Raw genomic sequence first — 14,139 nt, forward strand, 5'->3', positions numbered from 1 at the left:
GCCGTCCTCCTGAGTGTAAGTGCGGTCTTTTTTCACTGAATATATATATATATATTGAGCGATTCGTTAAAAGGTGCAGAAGGAGGCGTGGCCATGATGGATGACGACCGGTTACGTACAGGGGCTCCAGGCGTATATATGAAGTTCAAGGCTTAACAAACTAATCCAACCAATTTAGTGTTGGCAGTAATCAGTGTTGAACAGTTACACGCATTGAAATTAGCAAAATTACAAGGGTACCCAAATTTTTGCACAGCTAGTTATTCACATTTGATTTATTTTCATACAACTGAAGGTCCCCATAGGCTTCCTATCAATTTTCTGATCGAAGGATAATCCTTCGATCGATGGATTAAAATCCTTCCATCAAACGAATTGCGCCAAATCCTTCGATAGTCGAAGGATTTTAATTCGGCAGTCGAATATCGAGGGTTAATTAACCCTCGATATTCGACCCTAGGTAAATTTGCCCCAACATGTCTTGCTGAGCAAAGAAAGAGGAGCCTGGCGACAAGTGTAATTACACAGGCAATTGTAAGAATGGAATGTTTCACTCTGTGCTGCTCAAATGGACAAGAGCCACTATTATTAATGTAAATAAATCATGTAATGCAATCCAGCAAGCATGGCGCTGTCACTTAATCCACTTTAAGACAGGAATATATATTGCATTTTGGATTTGTTTATAGATACTGTTTACAGTAGAGGGACAAAGAGTGAATGTAAAAAAGGCAGTGCGTCAGGGAGCTAATCCTATAAAGACATTTTGGTTTAGTATTTGGAAGACAATCTAATTTTACAGTCAATCTTTTAAATGTCAGGTCCATTAATAAAGAATCCATGTAGCTCTGCTTGTAGGTGTGTGTTTAGAGGGAAATGCTACTTCTAAGCAGTTAAGTGGTGGTATAAACGTAGGGTCCTATTTACCATACTGTGTAAAAAAAATGGTGACCACACATGGGTGCATAAAAAAAAAGCAACAACGTATTTATGAAGCTGTATATGAGACCACGTAATGATGTGTATGAATTTGGTATATAAGTAAACAGCCGCTTGAAGTTGCTGTGAGAAAACACTCCGTTCATCCATCACAGTTTTTTTACACAGTTATTTCCAGAACTACTTGACTCGGAACTTGACGCTTGAATTATTCCCATTGACTTAAAGGGGTTGTTCACCTTAGAGTTAACTTTTTGTTTAATTTAGAGAGTGAAATTGGCAAATGATTTTCGCCAAAACCACGAATGCCATGAAAATGATTAAAAGATCCGAATACGAGAAGTACTAATGAAAAAACGCAGGACGATTGGCAAAAAAAAAAATACGAAGAAAAAAAATCCAAGAACCTCTAAAAGTCTGAATGGCTAAAACATGTTCAATAGGATCAGAGCAGCTCCCATTGACTTCTACAGGACCTCAACTACTTGTCAAAATTTTGTATTAGAGTTTTTTGTGGTTTTTATATTGGATAACGTTTTTACATTTTTAGAATTTTAGATAAATTTAAAAAAAAACATTTTTAGAGAAAAAATATTAGTGAAAAAACTAGAAATCCGAATGTTAGTAAATTGGTCCATTAGTTATATACCGGGCCACCACTAAAAATCACGGGGCCCCGTACAACAAACACCCCAGCCCCAAAGCCCCACCCCAGATCCCGCCCATTCCACATCACCCCATAAAAGTTTTTTAAAAAGCATTGGTGGTCAGAGCCCCCTATACGAAAAAAAATGTTGACACCAGGGCCCCCATTCGGGCCCCAGAGAATATTTTTTTAAAAAAACATTGGTGGTCAGAGGTTTAATAAAATAAAACTACACACTTGATGTTCAGTGGAACTGAACTTTTCGGCTCCTTTCATGGCTTTGGGTCTTTTCGTGGCTTTGGGACTTCGTGGTTCAGGATTCCGGAAGATGTGGCACAGCTTTGGTGCTGTGAAAGGGGGCCAGGGTATTTTGAAAAGTGCAGCACAGCCCCCCCCCTGATGGCGGCCCTGGTTATATCGGTAAACAAGAAACGGATCCGCACACACGCTATTATCAGCAGTTGGGGGGACACCCCTCTTTATTATATCACCTCGTGATCAACGTTTCGGGGGGATAAACCTCCCTTCATCAGGAGGTTTATCCCCCCGAAACGTTGATCACGAGGTGATATAATAAAGAGGGGTGTCCCCCCAACTGCTGATAATAGCGTGTGTGCGGATCCGTTTCTTGTTTGCTGTTGCTAAGGGACCTGGCCGGGGTCAACGGAGAAACCAGCACCACCAACGCAGTGAGAGGAAAGGCGAGTGTGCGGTAGGAACATTTATTACAGAACCTGGTTATATCGGTACCATAGTAATCCCCTCCCACTAACTGACATTTGGGGACCACTTCCTTCGGAACCTTCTATACTAACGATATACCCTGCCCCACACTGGCATCTAGTGACTGAAATAAGTAGCTACAGCTCTACCTTGGACTATTCTAAGCATGATACCTAAATCTCTCTTTAGCCTTCTTGCAAACACATCTAATTAGGACCCAAGTCAGTCCCCACATCCCTTAATGGGTTAGGGGTAAGCTGGCGGAATGCAACCCCATGTAGCTGTCCTAATGTTAGTGGGAGTCACATTTGACCCTGTTAATGCTGCATTTTGCAATTTTGATGATCGCTCAAGTCTATATCTGACTATAGCTACATACAAATGCTAGGCAAACTGGCAGTTTAATAGTACATATAAGTGGCAAAAAGTACCACTCCAACCACTCCACAATTATGGCCTGTGTGACCAATATCTGGTTGGGGAGATATCTATTGGGCAAGCTTGAAAATCTCATCAGGGTTGTTGTAATGAATGGTGTGGCTTGTACACTTGCCTGGCCTCCCCTAAAATTCATCCAAACCCACCATGATCAACTCCACTTGATCCAGCAGAACCTCACCTCTTCTGTGGGAAGCCCAACCCTTTCTCTGTAGTCCAGGTTCCCTGATCTGACAGAGCCCAACAGATCTGAATATGCAACTAGGCTGAGCCGCTCAAATACCCTGATAAATTAATCCAGTAAGGGGGCACAAGAAGCCACAAAGGTTTGGTTAGCTCAACAAACTTATGTCTTCACACAAAAGAAAGACATGGACAACTGTTTGTGGCTGCTTCCAGGAAAGTTTTATTTAATTACTGGCTACAAATAGCGTCTCCCTCAGTATCAAACATCATTTATTACCTGAACCAACTTCGTTTGCAGGAAGCATTAAACAAAACAAAAGGGAATAGTTCCAAAGAATCCTTTAGACTTATATGGTCTCCTTACTTCGAGGTCTGCGACTCCTATACCAAAGGTCACATTTCTTGTTTCCTTTTAATGTAAAATGTATGACTACTGGGTAATTCGACTTTCCCGAAAACAATGGTCTTATTTCTTTCTTTTGTTTTCGATCGTTTTTACATCCACTGACTTATGTAGTCACATGACCAGGGGCAGCTGGGAAATTAACAATATGTCTAGCCCCATGTCAGATTTCAAAATTGAATATAAAAAAATCTGTTTGCTCTTTTGAGAAATGGATTTCAGTGCAGAATTCTGATCGAGCAGCACTATTAACTGATTCATTTTGAAAACATATATTTTTTTTCCCATGACAGTATCCCTTTAAAGGCAGAACAGATAAAGCTGAAACGTTGCAGCATTACAAAACCTATTTATTTATTTATTTTTTGCTCCTGTTAAAAGTTATACGGGTGTTTTTGAAACAATAATAAAAGGAAAAAAAATTACTTTAAAAAAAAAAATAGTTATATGGGTAGCTTTGCATCCAGATCTAAATTCCAAAATAAAGTCGTTCTTTCACAAGGAACCAGTCCAATTTCTATTTAAATTCATATTTTTAAACTGCAGTCAGTTCTGCCTTTGGGAGCGCATTCCTCAGTCGAATTACTTTTTGGGAAAGAGAGAGATTTGCTGCTAATTTTAGATCAGACGGGAGTCTGACAGTTTCAACAAGAATGTGATGAAATCTGAAAATCTCCATTTGCTGCTTTTCTGGTTAATAATTCAAATGTTTAGAAACATTATACAAAATTATAGGGTTTTTTGTTCAGATGAAAGAGTCGAGTGTTTCACACACACACACACACGTCGGCATTCCTAAAAACAGGTCAGACTCGAAAAACAAGTATAAAAACAGTAGATCCATATGCAGCATATTTAAGCTAGGACTGAATTTCCTGCCCTTAAATAGGTCAAAAGCAGAAATAGTCTTAAAGGGAAAGCCAAGTGTATTAAATTAAAAAATACTGGTGAAGGCCAAGTAGTTTCCTCATACCTGGCAATAGCCAATACCATAACTTCACTGCTGGGGCCTGGGTGAAGGCAGAAGAGGAGACAGTTTTTAGTGCAGATTCGCGTCAGTGGGAGAGTCCAGAGGGTCCCGAGGGGGTTTGGGACTTGGTGCAACCCCTGCGCATCCCGGTCAGAAAATTCCTGGAAGGAATTAAAGGGGAAATACATCTGTAGGTTACTGGTATAGACAACATTTTGACTACTGAAGGTGTCTGGCAGAAAACACCCCTTAGCAGTGACAGTTGAAAACTGGAATTTTGACCACTGCTATCATATGAAAAAGTTTGGGAACCCCTCTCAGCCTGCATAATAATTTACTCCACTTTCAACAACAAAAAAGATAACAGTGGTATGTCTTTCATTTCTCAGGAACATCTGAGTACTGGGGTGTTTTCTGAACAAATATATATTTTTGAAGCAGTATTCAGTGTGCATGCTACACTGACATAAAGACATTTTTTTTTCCATATGACTGTATTAGTGATGGTCGAATAAAGTCGCCTGGCACGAATTTGCAGCGAATTCCCGCGTTTCGCCGCCAGCGAATAAATTCACAAATCTCCTGCAAAAATTTTCTGATTTTCAGAATGTCAGATTTTCATGATTTTTTTTGAAAACCTTCAAATTTCACGATTTTTGAGTGAAATCCTTCAAATTTCACGTTTTTTTTGTGAAAACCTAATTTCACGATTTTTGAGTAAAATCCTTCAGATTTCACGATTTTTTAGTGAAAACCTTACAATTTCAAGATTTTTGAGTGAAATCCTTCAAATTTCACGATTTTTGAGTGAAATCCTTCAAATTTCACGATTTTTTTGTGAAAACCTTCACATTTCACGTTTTTTGAGTGAAAACGTCTGAATTTCAAGATTTTTTGTGAAAACTTTCGAATTTCACGATTTTTTCGGGTACTTTCCGATTTCATGATTTTTTTGCAAATTTTTCCCTGTTTTGCAAAGGAAATTTAGAGGAAATTCACTAATTTTTTGGCAAAGTGAAACAGGACAAATTCGCCAATCACTAGACTGTATATCAGATGTCAGCACTGGGAAGAATGCCCTGTGCTCCAATAGCTTTACATTCCAATTTTCATATGTTATCAAAGGACCATTTCTAAAGAACATTTCACTGAACAGTTTTAAAGAACATTTTTTGTTTATTCTGTATGTTTTATTTTCTTTAATTATTCTCTTATTATTATTATTATTCTCCCACCTATTCTGCCTGGTGTCAGCCTCTCATATTTATTATTGCATGAGTTTATTTTTCCTGACCCTCTCCTATTCCGCATCTATTTCAATTTAAAAGATAAAAAAAAATGTCAGGGTAACCAGATAACAATTTATTTTTCAAGCCTGAAAACTGCAGAACTAAAAGGTGATTATTAAAAAAAATTCTTATAAAAATAAACAATTGCAGATTGTCCTAGGCCTATGGCATGTTTTCACTGCCTTCAACTCTGAAACACAAAAGTATAGATCTTTGTGCCATAAAGAAGGCAGTGGAGCTTGTTTTGTCTAGTGGTGTATCTAATTGCTTGTAGCTAGTACATGACAGTTGCTAATTATACGTTCCAACCACAAAAAAGGCATATGACCATATCGTTGGCCTAAGCACAGCCCCTTTCCCTACACAATTGCCACATGTACAATACATTCTATAGAACCAATACAGGTTTCGCTGGATAAGTCCTTGGAACAGGCAGATTAGTGAGTGGACGGAGGTCTGATTTCATGTATGTGCAAGGAATGTGGTTTCTGGCTATAATCAAAAGACACTCAAGCTGCGGTGGAGCAGCAGTCTAGACCCTACCGCTTCTACATGTATAAACACGATTTCTCCAAAATCCTTGCTGGGAAATGTAGCAATAAATCTGTACTTTATAGTCATGTTTCATTGAGGCCACATTATTTTTAGAACTTGCAAAATATCAGATTAGTGGCTGCTGATATATTTCTAGGGATGCACCGAATCTGCTATTTTGGATTCTGCTGACACCCAAATCCTTTGCGAAAGATTCAGGCAAATTAGGGGTGGGAAGGGGGAAACATTTTTTTACTTCCTTGTTTTGTGACAAAAAGTCACATGATTTTTTTCTCCCTGCCGGATTCAGATTTGATTCGGTCAGGCAGAAGGATTTGGATTTCATGTGTAATGGAAAGTTGCTTTGAAATTAATTTTTTATTTAGTTTTTTTTTTTGGAAAAAACAGCTTTTGGGTGGACATCCCCTTTAAAATTGGGGCACATCTGTATTAACTTTAGTACCAAAAAGCATCTGCACGCTGGCTGTAAAGAAAATCGTTTTGGATGTACAGTATTGTGCAGGAAATTCCTTTGGCTGCGATTCAGTAAATGTGAGACCAGGAATCAGTACTTGAAATTCCAGGGGACAAGGAAAAAAATTAAACAGAACACAAAGATCCATAAAGTGGACTGGGAATTACTATACTCAGCATCAGCCTTCGTTGTGACTTATCTTCACTTGTTACCTGTTCCCGTTGAACTCCTGCCCCTCCCTAGGGATCCTACCTGTTATTTATGCCTCTCTGACAAGATTCAAACCCAGAATATATACTGTATACTGTATAGTGGGAAACACTACAGGAGACTTTTTCTTTGTACTCCCTGCACCTCTTTGTACAGATATGGTTTTGTGTAGTCTCTTTTTTTCATATCTTTCAGGTTATTATTCAAAGCACTGAAAGCAGAACTAAAGCAGAACAAAAAAAAGTACATATTTGTTTTTGAAATATCAATATGTAAATCACTAAAAGTTATGTTGAATTTCAGCTTTATGTTTTGCCTGCTCAGGGGGTAGAGGGAAGGCAGAGCAGTTTGGGAACCACTGATATAGTGTGACATCAGTGTGACATCATAGTGACATCCCCCTCTGAAGCATTTTAGCGATGGCTCCACACGTGTGTTTTTTCATCTAGCAGGTAGGGAGGTTTTATTTAAACACAAAGGTCGAACTTGATGAATATGTGTCTTTTTTCAGCCAAAATGATGTACATGTACAGGTATGGGATCCGTTATCTGGAAACCCGTCATCCAGAAAGCTCCGAATTACGGAAAGGCTGGCTCCCGTAGATTCCATTATAATTAAATAATCCAAATTTTTAAAAACATTTTCCTTTCTCTTTGTAATAATGAAACAGTACCTTGCACTTGATCCAAACTAAGAAGTAATTCATCTTTATTGACGGTTCAACCAGCTGATTGTGTTTAATTATTGTTTAAATGATTTTCTAGTAGACTTAAGGCATGATGATCCAAATTATGTAAAGACCCATTATCTGGAAAACCCCAGGTCTCCAACCGTTTTGGATAACAGGTCCCTATACCTGTACCAACCATGCCACATAATGGCAAAACCAGCAAGCTTTGAATACTGCTTCAAACCCAAAACAATTTTCAGAACAGAGTTACGTTTCCTTCATTTCTGCTAAACTCTATTTTATTTTTCAACACTACAGTTGATTCCAAATATTTACTCTCACGAACAGGAATAACCACTTCTCCGTGCAATGTCCATTGCTGAATGAAAATGTCAGCCTATTCTTAAGCTGGGTTTTTATTCATGTGTTACCTTTCAATAAAACATGGAAGTGAAGGTTATTCAGTGTAATAAGTTATTTTTTATATGAGTTGATTCATTGTTATATCATCCTCTGGAGTAAATATAACATTTCATCCATAGAATAATGGGACAGTGCCCACCAGTGGCTACAACAGACTGAAAGAATAATAAATGTTTAATATTATTATCATTATCTTCTATTATAAAGTGCCAACCTATTCTAAAGTGCTGTACAATAAAAACATTGATCAAAGTTAGTAAAGTATAGGACAAATCCAAAGCAGTGTCTTGGCTGCAGAAATGCTTTGTGGAGGAGGTGGAAAATATACACTACATATTTCAGGCGAGGTTTATCAAGTGGTTGATAAAGGGCCAACCCCAAAACATGGGGTAGTTTGCCTTTTCCACCTCCTCAATAAAGTAGTTTTGCAGCCAAGTCACTGCTTTGTCCTATACTTCAACTAACGTTGATGAATTCATTGGAATATTGGCATGGTATACCCTGTGGGACAAGCCAAAAAGACTTTAATGGGTGGGCTAAAGTTAACAATATGTATTTGGTTATAGACATTGAACATGCAGAGTTACATACAAAACAACCAATAACTGACACAGGAGGTAAAGAGGGCCCAGTACAAAAGAGCTTACAATCTAAATGGTAGGCCTCAATATGTTTTAATCATGGCAAATCTATACGTTTTTCATTATTATAGGCAGGGAATTCATTAGAAGTCACAGGGCCCCAAAATTTTCACTGGCCCCGCCCACCCCAGATCCCGCCCATCCCACACCACAGTTAAAAGACCACACAGACATCAGCGCTAAAAACAGTAAACTCCCCCACACACAAGTTTTTTCGAAAATCATTGATGGTCAGGTTTAAAAAAAAATTTTGGCGCCAGGGTCCCTCTTACAATAATTGGGGCCCCAGTGAATATTTAAAAAAAAACAAAAAAACTGATAGCAGGGGCCTGTAGTAATATAATACATTGGTGGCTAGGGCTGTAAAAAATAAAAAAACAGGACTTTTGGCTCTTTTGTGACTTCGGGTTTTTTCGAGGCTCCAGGACTTTAAGTTCGGCTCCTTTTGTGACTTGGGCTCTTTCCGTGGCTTCAGGACTTCAAGTTCGGCTCTTTCCGTAACTTCGGGTCTTTTCGCAGCTTCGGGACTTATGGTAGTTCGGCTCTTTCCGTGATTTCGGGTCTTTTCGTGACTTTGGGACTTCAGCAGTTCGGGACTTCGGATATTCGTTGGTTCAGGACTTCCGAAGAGTTGGCACGTTTTTGGTACTGCCAAGGGGGGCCCGGCTATTTCAAAAACTGCAGCACAGCCGGGTCCCCCTTTAGGCCTGGGACCGATACACTTGTACCCCCTGTGCCCCCTTGATGGCGGCCCTGATTATAGTTAAGGGACCTGTTATCCAGAATGTTTGGGACCTGGGGTTTTCCAGATAAGGGGTCTCCATACCGTGAGTCTGCTAGAAATGATTTAAACATAAATTAAATGCAATAGTATTGGCTCCAATAAGGATTAATTATATCTTAGATGGGATAAACTACAAAGGTCTGATTTATTACAAAGAAAAAGGAAAACATTTTTTTCAAAACAATATGTAATTATTTGATTACAATTGAGTTTATGGGAGATCCCATAATTCATAGCTTTCTGGATAATGGATTTCTGGATAATGGATCCCATACCTGTATAATATTTTTAAAGTATTGCAACAATCTTGTGTAAACTGAATATGTCAGGATAAGAACAGGTTTCTCACCTTAACTTCTGGTTAGCAGAGAATGCTGGGAGTTAGTAGCAGCTCCTAATTCTCCTTGTAGCTGATATATTTGTTGATAGTTTGCTAAGCCAATTTTATTGTCACATTATTATGTGAAGAATTATGGGAGGGGAAAAAAGAGAAATAAAAACTGGAATATGAATAGGAGAGGCCTGAATAGAAAGATGAGTAATCAAAAGCAGCAATAACAACACATTTGTAGAGAATTTGTTTTTTAAATGGTGGTTAGTGACCCCCATTTGAAAGCTGAAAAGAACCCGGAAGAGGATCGTTCCGTGGTGCTCACTGGAATCAGGGCTGCCATCAGGGGGAGACTGGGGGGACAAGTGTCCCGGGCATGAAGGGGGGCCCAGCAGTGCTGCATTTTTGAAAGAGTCGGACCCCCCTTGAGAGCGCTGAAGCCTGTGGCCATTTTCGAAGTCTCGAACAGCCGAAATTCCGAAAAGCAGAACAGCCGAAGGACCCGAAGCCACGAAAACAGCCAAAACTGAACTCCTGAAGCTGTGAAAAGACCCGAAGTCACGAAAGGAGGTGAAGTTGAAGTCCTGAAGCCATGAGTTCAATTCTACTGAACACCAATTTGTGTTTTTTTTTGTTTTTTTTAATCCCCTGGCCACCAATGTATTATTTAAATATTCTATAGGCCCCTGCCACCAATATTTTTTTTAAAAATATTTTTTGGGGCCCCAATTTGTGTTTTTAACTTGTAAGGGGGGCCCTGGCACCAAGATTTTTTTTAAATAAATATTCTTCGGGCCCTCATTTTTTATTAACTTGTAAGGGGGGCCTGGCGCCAATGATTTTTTAAAAAACTTTTATGGGGGGCCCTGGCGCCAATGTTTTTTTTTAACTTATAAGGGGGCCCTGACCATCAATAGCTTTTTATAACTTGTGTGTGGGGGGGTTACTTTTTTAGCGCTGATGTCTGTGTGGTCTTTTAACTGTGATGTGGAGTGGGTGGGATCTGGGATGGGGCTTGGGCACCAGTGTAGGCGGGGCCCAGGGGGTGATTTCTAATGGTGGCCCTGACTGGAATAACCCAGGTCCGGTGCAGTTTTCTGCTGATAGGAGCACCGATCCGGGGTTTCAGGTAAGTCAATACAATCACTTGGGGGTGCCTAACATTTGGCACCCCCAAGTGCACCAATCCTTTCCTTCTCCTTTAATGTATCCGTGCCCTGTTTCCAGATTTAGCTAATAACCAAAATATTAGCTTGAAGTGAGCTTTCAATCTAACACAAGTGGATCTAGTTTGGGTTAGTACCTACTTTTGTGTGTGTTTTTATAACAGCAATGAATTTGGACTCACGCACCAGCCAGCAATGAGGGTAACGTAAACCTGCAAATCTATTAGTAAAGCGCCCCCGCCATTTGTATAAAAAATCTTAAATTAGATTAGATGTCAGTTGTATTTCATCCTCTGCACTGAAGGCTCCATCTGTCTGTCCATCCATCCAGCAGAAGCAAGTGGGGCTGCACATGTGTTTAAAAGCAATAATAATAATAGTAATGCATATGTGAATTAAATAGATTGCAAATGAGTTTTTTAGCTCTCCAGCTTCAGTTTTCAGCAGCTTCAGTGAGCAACAGCACTGACTACAATTCCCGAGAGCCTTTGCAGCAGCAGCTCCCTCCCCCCTCCCTAATTGAGTGATCAGGTAGAACAGGGCGTAGCACCGCTGATAACAAAGTTTCACCCCGGAAGCAACAGGTAAATTGCTCTGGGCAGCAGCACGAGGAGGAGGAGGAGGTATGTGAGGAAGCTGATCAGGTGCTGTTACCTTTCATTTTCCACTGCATTTCTCTCCAGATCAGAGACAAGGTGGGGGAGCCAGTTTCTCGACCGCATGTGTGAGTGAAGTTGGAGAAGGGGAGATGGCAGTGACCCAAGAGCATGTGCTGAACTTTCTGTTGGAGCAGAAGGGGAAGGTGAGAAATTCTGATCTACTCAAAAAGTTCAAGCCCCTGGTGGACTGCCCGGATCCTGACAAGAAGGCGCACAACAGGGCTCGCTTCAAAACCTTTGTCAATACCATAGCTGTGGTGAAGGATGAGGCAGAAGGAAAGATGGTGGTTCTGAAGAAAAAATACATGCATCTGGTGATAGAGAAAGAGAGAACCAGGGAGCAAGAATCTGAGCCCAACCAGCCTGTAAATGTGATCCAACACCAGCCCAAGCAATTTGCAACAGGGGAGCCAGCACCCAGTACCCAAAGGAGACATTCTAGCCCGCACACTCCTGTGCAAGGTAGTAGCGAAGACCTGCAGCAGCAAGGCAATCAGACTGCAATACAAAGTGAAGCAGGAGAGAGTGATGCCTCTGCTGAAATAACCGATCTAACAGATCCCAGGGAAAAACCTTCATCCGATGAGTCTAATGAGTCTGAAACAGAGTCCAAGCGAGAGACTGTGTTTGCTATAGTGGCTCGGATGGATAATGCAGGACCTGTGCCTGTCCCTAAGTCTTGGGTGGATGTGCAATCAAAGGAGGCTGCACAGAAACCATATATGTTGCCCCTGAGATGCCCACCGCCTTCCCCTGGTGGCACATACAATGGCCCGGAGGATAGAAGCACCAAGGAATCCCCTGCGGTCAATACAGCAGTAATAGAAGTGGCACGTCCTGTTCAACTCCGATCCCCCCATGTTGGCAGGAGGCAATATGATGAGGCAGCTACAAAATCCCCTCATCTCAAAAGGGCCTCCAAGATGCAGAAAGTGTCAGAGGATCAGAAATACTCGGATGTTGTCCCCCTGGATCCCTCCGAGCACAAGTGGCTAGTGACCTCCACTAACGGCCGCTGGAATCACACGCTCTACGGGCTGATCTTGACGGATGGCGAATTGGTTGGGAAGAGAGACTTTATCTCTGGGTTCACTGCTTTGCACTGGGCGGCCAAGACTGGGAACACCGAAATGATGAAGATATTAGTTGAAAGTGTAAGTAAAGATAATATGAAACTCAATGTTAATGCCAAGTCTTTTGGAGGGTACACGCCACTGCATATTGCTGCTATCCACAACCACACAGACTTTCTAACCAACCTGGTGAGATATTATAATGCTAATGTAAATCTCCGAGACCACAGTGGCAAAAAGCCTTATCAATACTTAAAGAAAGACGCACCCCAGAAAATCAGGATTCTTTTAAATGACCCCCATGCCATTAGTACTGAGCAAGCTGTGCCAATGAAAAAGAATTCCAAAGTGGCCAATTCCATTTTGGGCACTACCAGTGCTTTCCTTGGGGTCCTCTCAGATGATGCCTCCCTGCACGATCTGACAAAAAACATTAAAAAGACAGGCTCTTTGAACAAATTTTTCAATGCACCTTCAAATCAGAAGAAGAAACTCAAAGCAAGGGAGAGTCTCCCCGTTTTCACGTTACTGAATGAAGACCCTGAAGAGGAGATGGAGGAAACTGTGGGAAAGCGCAGGCCAGTTACGGAATACTTTGCCCATTAGTATTTCTGCTGGGTGGCCCTCTAAGTGCAAAGACATTCCTGGTGGTGAACTACAACTTCCAGAATCCTTTGCCAGCTGTTGAGTGATGATGGAAGCACTACTTTAGCAACAGTTAGTTTTAGTTAAATCATTGTATATCTTCCACGTTTTTTCTTTGCATAGAGAGACCCACATCATGCATTTTCCTGATTCACCAAAATACTGTTACTTTTTTAATATATTATATGCTAACACATTTATTAAGCTAATGAGTTTCACTGGTGGGTTATAGAAAAAGCAACTGGCACAGGAGGGTTTTAACCCTGATTATTCAGGAGATCTGCCTGTTGATCCAGGGGATAATATATGGGAAAATATGGGGTATATTGATATCCAGTTACACATCCAATAGTTGTTCTGTGATCATCTTAACTGCAGTATATGAGTTAAAGCTAATATCTGATTGGTTACTGTGGGTTTGGCAGGACCAGGCACCCCGGTCACTGCATTAACCCTTAATTTGTTTACAGACCTTTGATAAATCTTTATACGGGTCCTTTTTTTAACTATGTTTACAGCACCTATTGGTTTAAATCAGCAAACCAAGAAAAGGGCTTGTTCATCAACACTGGTCAAATATGCTCTTGACAACCAATCAGATGTTTGCTTTTACAGTTCTACCTGCTGCTGGATGAAAATAGGTAATCACTGGTTGCTATGGGTTACTGCCTAGGTGCAAATTTGCCTAGCGTTAATAGAGGAGCCCCTGTTGTTTTCTAAGTGTGTCGTCAACATATGTCCAATCAGGTGGGCAGTATGAAAGCACCTGACTACTACACATTAAACGTATCTTTGCAGCAATGAGTGGCTTCTTTCATGCTTTATGCACACAATATATTATAATTGTAGCTTTGTGCTGTTCTGCGACATCCCTTTGGCAGTGGGAAGTTTAGGGCAGGAGCACACGAAGCTACTGGGGAAGATAAGTCGCCC

The 14,139-nt window shown here is 40.6% G+C and overlaps 1 protein-coding gene across 2 annotated transcripts; it reads left to right on the top strand.

The window, feature by feature from the left end:
• The first annotated feature begins 10,729 nt into the window (after positions 1-10,729).
• Positions 10,730-14,007, top strand: sowaha.S (sosondowah ankyrin repeat domain family member A S homeolog). Of its 2 annotated transcripts, none has more exons than XM_018256181.2 (2): positions 10,730-10,792; positions 11,513-14,007. In XM_018256181.2, the coding sequence occupies exon 2, from the start codon at positions 11,578-11,580 to the stop codon at positions 13,165-13,167; it is 1,590 nt and encodes a 529-aa protein (XP_018111670.1). In that variant the 5' UTR covers positions 10,730-10,792; positions 11,513-11,577; the 3' UTR covers positions 13,168-14,007. The 2 variants fall into 2 exon arrangements, with proteins under 2 accessions (XP_018111670.1, XP_018111671.1); XM_018256182.2 differs by lacking the exon at positions 10,730-10,792 and adding an exon at positions 11,198-11,413.
• Positions 14,008-14,139: the final 132 nt, after the last annotated feature.

The sequence above is a fragment of the Xenopus laevis genome, chromosome 3S, assembly GCF_017654675.1.
Source record: "Xenopus laevis strain J_2021 chromosome 3S, Xenopus_laevis_v10.1, whole genome shotgun sequence".
In the NCBI taxonomy this organism is placed as follows: Eukaryota; Metazoa; Chordata; class Amphibia; order Anura; family Pipidae; genus Xenopus; species Xenopus laevis.

Coding starts and splice junctions, on each gene's coding strand:
- sowaha.S (XM_018256181.2), top strand. CDS start 11,578: ATGGCAGTGACCCAAGAGCATGTGCTGAACTTTCTGTTGGAGCAGAAG.